This window comes from Aythya ferina (genome assembly GCF_964211825.1).
Source record: "Aythya ferina genome assembly, chromosome: 3".
Lineage (NCBI taxonomy): Eukaryota > Metazoa > Chordata > Aves > Anseriformes > Anatidae > Aythya > Aythya ferina.
Window position 1 is genome coordinate 33742642 of NC_140298.1, and position 8557 is coordinate 33751198.

The 8557-nt window shown below is 48.5% G+C and overlaps 1 protein-coding gene across 1 annotated transcript; it reads right to left on the reverse strand.

The window, feature by feature from the left end:
- Positions 1 to 26: 26 nt before the first annotated feature.
- Positions 27 to 8297, reverse strand: CCDC167 (coiled-coil domain containing 167). The gene is made up of 4 exons (XM_084514122.1): positions 8177 to 8297; positions 4049 to 4143; positions 2016 to 2068; positions 27 to 735 (listed from the first exon to the last, which is right to left on the reverse strand). The coding sequence occupies exons 1-4, from the start codon at positions 8213 to 8215 to the stop codon at positions 632 to 634; spliced, it is 291 nt and encodes a 96-aa protein (XP_084370248.1). The 5' UTR covers positions 8216 to 8297; the 3' UTR covers positions 27 to 631.
- Positions 8298 to 8557: the final 260 nt, after the last annotated feature.

The window sequence follows — 8557 nt, forward strand, 5'->3', positions numbered from 1 at the left end:
AGGGGAAGGAAGGAAGAGCTGGAAGCTACACTGTCAAATTACTTTATTTAAAGCCCTCCCCAGGCAATTCCATGCCTGGGAGTTGGTAGTAAAATGCTTTCTGCAGGTGTTGATTCTCAGAGGCATAAAACAGTTACCAGGAGCAGTAGGTAGATCTTTTCAAAGCCCAAGCACCAAGATCTTGAGTTGGCTGCTATGTGCTTGCAGAAGAGATACCTACTTCCATCTGTTTTGATGGAGGTAGGGTTCTCCTGGTCCTGGAAATCAGTGTGGAAGAGGAAACATCGTTGTTTAGCTCGGTTCTGTCTGCAGCCAGCGAGGTCCTCTTCAAAAAGAGCACACTGCCTTCCTGCACCAGGCCTGAGGGGCTTGACTGGATGTTGGGTGTGCCAGCTCCACCTGGAGTTACGCTCGACCTGCTTTCCCAGCATGAGTGTGCTGTGGTGTCTGCTCTGCCTCCTGCACCTCTCAGTTCTCAGAGAAAAAGCTTCCCTACACTGAGGTTTGGAGGGGCCAAAGGAGAACAGCACCCTGAAATGCTGATCCTCACCCTTTGGGGGGTGCAGGGGTGAGAGGAGGAAGAGTTCCTTCCTGGAGAGCCGTCTGGTCAGCAGGGAGAACTCTCGAGTCATCACATAGTCCAGCAGGCATAAATGAGAGCGATCAGCAGCGCCATGGCCACAGCGAGGGCAGCGTTCTTGCGATTTTCCTTCCGAAGCACACTCAGTTCCTTCTCTGTGAAACAAACAAAACCCTTGCCTGTGAACATTCTTCCATCTCCTTTCAACACAGTCTTACAAGCACCATCTTACCATGGCCCAGGGGCAACTCTTGGCATCAGTCTCTAAAGCCGCTAGTTCTAAACTACGCTGGGCAGGAAGGAGCCTGGCAAGAGCCCTTGTCATTTGCTAGTGCTCATCCTGCTAATCTCAGTAACTGCTCTTAAGAATGCTTCAGTCCCAGTCCTGTCTGCAAATGACCCCGTTCTGGGACCATACTAAGGGCAGGCTGCTTCGTTAGAACCCTTTATTCCTTAAGGCAATGAAGAAGAGGAGGGCATGTGGAGAGCTATTTTTATTCTTTATTTTTTCCTCAGGCATAAGTTCAGGACTCTCAGTCCAGTTTCTTGTCCCAGTGCTTAAGCTAACTCAAATACAATGAACTAGCACTGCTATGAAAAGAGGCTTTTAGCTTGTTCTGCCCCCAGTCTTTGTGTGGTGCAATGCGCACGGCTGCAGAAGTGGTGGCAGGGGCAGGAGGTGACAGAAACCCCAGCACAGCTCTGCCAGCTTTAGCTGCCAGAGCAATGGCATTGCCATTCCTGGCCTCAAGCATGTCAGCTGGAGTAAGTACAGGTTTAATTTGAGGCCCTAGTGATGATCTAAAGGTTGGGTGCAGATGCAGCGTGCTCTGTTCCAGGAGAAGCAGCAGCCCTTGCCATCAGGGCAGCCTGTGGGATGGTGGCAGCCACATCCTGACTCTTCTGCTGTCTCTACTGGTAGGCCCTCAGGGAACAGGTTTGAAGCTGTTTAAAATAATTGCTACTCTTCTGGAAAGAGTCCTTTAACATCAATTAAAATTGTAAATTCACTGGCCCTACCTCGGCTTTCAGTTCTCCAAGCCTAAAGAAACACCTGTGCTTCTCTCCCACGTGTGAGCTTTGGGGCTTGCACTGCTGCAGAACAGGGAGGCTAATTTCAGACACAACAGTGGAGAAGTTTTTAAAAGCCACTCTGTTGGCTAAGATTTTCTAAAGACACGTAGTTTAGGGTACATGAAAAGCGTATTTTACCCCCCTTATCAGCTGATACACTAATTTTTCCCCTAAGATAACATGCCTCAAGAGGGAGGATCTGGACTCCTAATACACTGACCAGATTTCCCTCAGTTTTGCTCTGTTTGGATGAGCGTGAATTCAAAGACAGAAGTTAGTGTGGCAGGAACTTGAAGATGAAGCTGAGCTGCAGCGCTGATGCCATCCAGCCCAGAGGGACCATTTTTAATGAAGCTCTTACCATAGTTGTCAGCTTTGGTCATTAGTAGGTTTCTCTCTCTCTCCAGTGACTTTCTGTAATGAGAAGAGGAGTTCATTACCTGCGAGGCACAACACAGCCTATTGCCTTGCTCATGTGATGGAAGAGAAACTCTGGCCCAGTAGCAGGAATATTTGCTCACAGAGTGAGCCCTTCACCCTTCACGGTGGAGAGGTGACAGTTTGGAAACCCCCAGCTGAGCAAAAAGGATGCAGCGGTTTCAGATGGCTTTTTCCTTTCGAGCTGCTTTGTGTCTCCCTTTGAGAAGTGTCAAGTGTCTATCCTTTGAGGAGAGCCCCCCATACAGTGCCCCAAGGTGGGGTAAGAAATTCTGCCGTGGCTACAAGATGAGGCAGAGTCTGTACAAGCTCTCTGCAGGCTCCTGCTCCTCTGGCACATCTGACAGTCTAACACCTGTTGTCAGACCGAAGACTCAGGACAACAGTGGTTATAAGTAAATCAGACCCACCCAGCCCTTCTCTGAAACTACACAAGATGATTAATTAATACACTTTAAAATATAACAGTAAACTAAATTGCCTGAAAGCAGTTGCATTTCCATTCCACCAACAGGGACACTCCTCTCAGCCTGTGTGCATACGAACAAAGCTGCACTAACAACTCATCTCATCACTGAGAGCACAGAGAAGGCAGGAAGTGTAATAGTTTGTTGTTCCCCTTGGGGCAGAGCAAGAACCTGCAGTAGGAAGAGATTCCAAACCTATGTGTACAGCTATTAAATGCGGGATGGCAAGAAAACAAGCTGCATAAGCAGCAGGAGAGGCAAGAAGGGCTCCTAGAGGCAACTGGAAAAAGGAAACACAGTGCAGCCAGGAGGATGCGAGAAGACATTTGCCACCGTGACTGACGTGCTACTCAGAAAGCTGCCTCGTGAAGGGAGTCAAGGAAGGTGCTGTGAGAATGAGACAGGAAGAAACTCGTAACTGAACTTTGAAGCAGGAAGGCAGAGCTCTCCTTCGGGAACTACGCTGATCACAGTACTTTCTGCCATGGTTTTTGAAGTCATCTGGATTAGGGCAACAGAATTTCCATTTCCACCTTATGCAAGTTGTAAAATTCAGAAAGAGTCCCAGAAATCCCTAATCTCAATTCTTTGCTCTAGGCCCTATATTTCAGAGAGAAATCATACCGATGTATTCCATCTTGTCAAGTTACTGCAGCTGTAGGTTTGTTTGATGGCCACTTCAGCAGCAGATGAAGAATAGAGATAGTAAACAGAGGAAGGAAAATTTAGGTAACAGACTGGTGAAATGAAGAGCTAGAGGTGAAGCATAAGGGAATACAAGACCCTGTCCAAATATGAATGGGGATACAAAAGTCCAATAAAGGAGAAGGAGCTCAAGAAGTAGCATGCAGAGTGGAAAATGAGTGGAAAGGAGGAGAAAAGAACACAGGCTGAGGGTGGTAAATATCAGGGTGTGGAGAAGTCATCACTGTGAGGATGATTTGTAACTAGGTTCTGCAGGAAAGCAGACAACAGGAACTTTCCCTTCCCTGGCCTGTAATTGAACTTCCCAGCCTTTTTGGTGGGAGCAGAGCAACAGGATGCTGGTGAGTGGAAGAGTGTCTGCAGGCACACAGATCTGAGAATCAGCTGGGAGATGCAGGATCTCTTGCTTCGTGCTAGAGAAATATCAGGTTCTGCCTGTGTGTGCTATAAAAGCCAGGTTAGAAGCCAGGTCAGCTCAGCTTTAAAAGCTTACAGCTAGCCTGCTTCCTAGCAGGCCAGGACCCGGCTCTGCTACCAAACAGCCAAATTTGGGGCACTGCTTGGCTGGGTGCAATACAGGTTTGATAAATCTCTCTATATATATCACTGAACTCACCCTGGCACGTTTCCCAAGTAAGCTCCAAGCTGGGAAAGGAGCCTTGTCCCAGGGAACCACACGTTCCCATCCCTCCAAGAACCCTTGCTCAGTCCTGCAGCAGGATGACAGCTAGCTGAAGTGTGCAACTGCAGCTGTGGAAGGAGGTGCTCACCCATTCCCCCATACCTTCCTTCAGGGCTCAGCTTCTCCCTGCGCAGTTTGAGGTCCACCTCCTCCATGCTCTGCCTGCAAAGCGCCAGCTTTTCCTCCAGCCCATCGATCTGAAAAACAAGGCACCAGCCGCTGTCATTTCCTCTCCCAATAACACAGATCTGTGCCCACTGAAGGGTGGCAGGTCAGCCACGCCACCTCCTTCCTCCCCAAACAAGGGAGGAGCAGACCCAGCTCTGCGCAGAGATCCCAGCACAGAGCCCACCACCTCCTAGGTCAGCCTGTGCTGTACCCCAGACACGGCCAGGCCAGCTCTAACACTCCCAGCACCTTTTTCGAGATCCAATCCAGTTCCAGCCCATTCTAGTTTCTTTGCATGCAGCCCCACAAGCAAAGAGGTGACCCAGGATGTCTTTATGCAACTAAAATTGTCTTTATGCAACTAAAAATGTATGTCACACCAACTGCCTGGACGCCAGAGAGAGAGCACAAACAGTCCCACAAACAGTGACATGGGAAAAAGGAAATGAAATCAGAGGTACTAATCCACAGTCACTGCTGCTTCGGGGCTCAGCTCTGTCCTGAGCTCGTTAGCAATCTCACACCTGTTCAGGAAGGTAGGCAGCAGTTATAAACATGCAGGAGGCTCGATGTAAAGGCAAGAACAACACAGACTGCACCAAGGAGCTCAGCCAGTCAGCTGAACAGTCCCATAGCAGGGCACACAGCAGCGCTGGGGACAGGGGCATGGTGAAAAAGGCTCAAACCTTCGCATCTTACTATTTCAAAGTCTCCCAGGTTGTCTCTGATCTCATTTATCAGCAAGTTCACTTAATGGCAGAGTGCAGGAGGGGTGCCCACCCGATCCAGTCAGGGCGCTGAGCTTTGAGAACGACCACCTCCATCACCAGTCCCACCATCTGCAACTGGCGGTGTCTCTGCTTCCTCCTGTGTTGGAAACCCTCATTTATACCTGGTGAGAGGTACTTTAACATGTCACCTGGCTCTTCCTCTGCCAGTACACTTATTACAGTGCCCCATGCCTTCTCTGGCTTAAAAATCATGGTAAGTAATTTAATTTAATGAGAGCTTTGGTTAGTAAGCTGCCAGCCCACCACTGCATTATCCACACCACTGCACTCAGCATCCTCTCCACCAGAAGCATTCCTTCTGCTCTCACTGGTACGCTCTCTGCCCACGCTGTCACCTTTTCATGAGGAATAACACAAGGATATTCAGCCCAACTCTATCAATGCTCTCACTTTCTGCTGACTAAAAATCTCCAGATTCCACACAACGCTTTAAAAGTTGCAGCTGTTTTTACTGCTCTTAAATCAAAACCAAAGTTTGGCTCCCCTGCTGGAGAGCAATCATTTGCTAATAAACCACACGCCCTAGAACTGCACCACCGGTTTTGCTGAGCTGGGGGCACAAGGGACACAAAATAATAATGATAAAAAAAAAAAAGGCAAAGAAGGAGGAACAGATTGCTGAATGAACAAATTATTTTTTTCTCTCTGAAATCCTGCTATTTCTTTTTCTTCAGGCTGGTCTGGGGCATTAGAGGACATAAGGAAGGTTGAGAGTGAGGATTTTCGAATGTTATCTACTCACGGTGGCTCGGTTTCCTTACTTGTAGGTTAAGACAAAAACATCAGCCTCCTGAAGATGGCTCACCTACAGGAAGAGCCCCAGATGATGACCAGAACTACAGGCAGAGCGCTGTCTTGACACACCACTGCCTCACTTGGGATTTAGGGCCTGCTTCTGCATGCTAGGAATCTCTTAGCAGCTAAGCCATGCAAGCAACTCTTCACTGCAGGGCAAGAGAGAGGAAGAGGAAAATAAGCATGGGGAGAAATTAAAAACACCTGGGAATTACTGATTACTCTCAGGCTGCTGAGAGAATTCCCAGGGGAGCTATAGCCTGTAAAGCTGTAGCAGGGGAACCTACAAAGGTTCTCCTATCCATGATGGTGGGACAGAGCTGAAGAGCAGCACGTGGAGAGCTCACCTTCCAACGCCTCAGGTTCACGTGCTCCACAGCAGGGACGCAGAACTCCACTCCCAGCCATGTCTTTAAGTAGTGCCCATTAGAAGGGGCAAGTGAGACAGGTGCTTAAGGCAGCGCTTTGGGGCACACAGAGCTGCCCCTCTGCTCCCCGTGAGCCGCTCTGGAAACTCAAGTCCCAGCAGCTTTCTACACACACAGCCTCCCTCACTCCAAAGTATGACAAGGTTTTGAGCCATTTCCTCTGAAATCTGGCAATACCTGCTCGTGTTCTGCAGACTTTTTAAAACCAGAGGGACCCAGAGCACATTTCAATCCAAACTGACTTACGCACTTATTACAAATCTTATTTGTCAGGACTACCTTGGGCAGGGAGCCCAAAATGGCTCACATAAAAGGCAGACCAAGAAAAAAAGAAGGAAGCAGCTTTGCTTACAGAGTTGAGCTAGATTAGATCCCTTTTAATACATTCTGTAATGAATTAATAAAAGCTTTCTTTCCAGCAGAAAGGCTAAAAGCACTTTTCAAGAACTGGCATCCACCCTCTGCTTTTATGAATTCCCTAATTAAGACACTGGCACAGAGCCACATCACATATACATTGACATCCAACAGCGTTGGGTAATGAGGATTTTGTCTTCTGACCCTCATAAAACAGATCAAAGCCAAATGAAGAGGTGGGGGCAAAGAAAAAAGCCTTCCCCAAGCAGTCTTCTGATGCCTTGTCACCTGCCAGCACACTTGAACAGTTCTTTTCACAGAAGAATTAGTGGCTCTTGCATCCACAAATTTGGCTGCATTATTAAGAAAAAAGGTTCAGCAGAGACGGATTTTTTGCAGTGTTTAAATTTAAATGCTAATACTTCCATTCTTTTCCCTATTCTCAATACTCTTCCACAGGCACTGATCAGTCTTTGTCAGAAGCAGGATTTGGGCACTATACATGACAATACTTTCTCCAAATACACACCCAGCATTTTGGAGCTCAGGCCCTCACTGAGCACAGGCTGTTCTCTTTGCACGTAATAGCCCTACCTGTCCCCCTCCCCAGTTGTCTGAGCCACAAGGGTGTTTTTAGGAACTACAATACCCCATGGCAAGGAGTTTCAGGCTGGGGGATGAACCAACCCCTCCCTGTTTGTCCTGTCCCTGTCATTTGCTAGCTTCACTTGAAGGCTCTTATTTTTGTACCGAACAGAGAGCGAACATTCATTCTTTGTTTGCAAATTACAAATGGCATACAAAGGATATAGACCTATACTGGGTCCCCCTTCAGTCACGTTTTCAGGTTTAAAAGGACCCGTCTCCTGACTTGTTTCCTGCACGGAAAATTTCCCCACTTTTGATCATCACTGCCACTCTCAAACTCATTGCACTTTCATTATATTGCTACAAAATCGACCAGAGCCTTCCCAGTTTCCTTTTCCTGATGGATTTCACGAAGACAGTCCTGCACAGCTCAGTGTTGTCAATGGGGCTGCCTGCTGAAGGACTACACAGCTATAAGAAAGGAGAAGCAGCATGAGTTTAAGCCATCACAACGTCATGGAGACATTTATATCACTTTAAACCAGGTTACATCAATTGCACCTGCAATTTGTAAGTGTGAGCTAATCTGATAAGTGTCCATATAGAAAATTGCATTCATTTAGCATCGTGACTCCAGTTAAACAAGCATGACTCTGCCTTACAAAGACGGCCATGCATCACGTCATATTAAGACCCATTTGGAAAGTTTTATCAATCATAGCAGCTCAGAAGGTAACAGGCAGCCGAATGGAAGTTTAAGTTATGGGATCAGCACCTTGGTTGTGAGCACTCTGTCACCTGACACAAACTTCACTGCCTCATCTGCATCATCTCAAAAAAATATTTCAACTCTCTTTGCTAGGATGAGCAAAGAGATACTCGGACAGACAGCACAGTCCATTCCAGACTCCCTTTAGCTGTTATGTTTGGGTTTGAGAGCCCAAAAACACCTGTTTCTCCCTACACGGACGCAGGCAGCGCTAAGCGCAGGAGCAGAGCGACATCCCCTCAGAGCGCGGCCGCTCCCAGCCTGCGGGTGCTCCGCCGCCCCATGTCGCCTCCTATCGCCTCCTATCGTCCCATATCGCCTCATATCGCCTCACCTCCCGGGCCACGCTCAGCCCCTCTCGCCTCCTGCCCATGGTCCCGAGCCCTCCCGGCGCCGCGCATGCACTCCACGCCCGCCCGCCCGCCCGGGCTTGGCCACGTCGGCGCGGCCGGCGCCATCTTTGTGAGGAGCCGGGGGAGGGGGAGGCGCCATCTTTGTGAGGGTGTCTCAGGGGGTGGCCTTTGGAAATAAAGACACGGATGGGGACGTGGTTTTGCTGAATATTCGCTCACCCACAGCTTTAAGTTGTCCCTGGGGCTCCCTTCCCAAATGCTAGCTTTGTGTTAAAGCTTGTATTTAAAATCTGGTATAATAAACGAGCAAGAAACACCGCTGAAATGCGTCTGTCGTTGTGGTAGGACATCGCTGCTGCGTG

Coding starts and splice junctions, on each gene's coding strand:
- CCDC167 (XM_084514122.1), bottom strand. CDS start 8,215: ATGGGCAGGAGGCGAGAGGGGCTGAGCGTGGCCCGGGAG. Junction 4,144..8,176: donor GGCTGAGCGTGGCCCGGGAG/GTGAGGCGATAT, acceptor CTTGTTTTTCAG/ATCGATGGGCTGGAGGAAAA. Junction 2,069..4,048: donor AAGCTGAGCCCTGAAGGAAG/GTATGGGGGAAT, acceptor TTCTCATTACAG/AAAGTCACTGGAGAGAGAGA.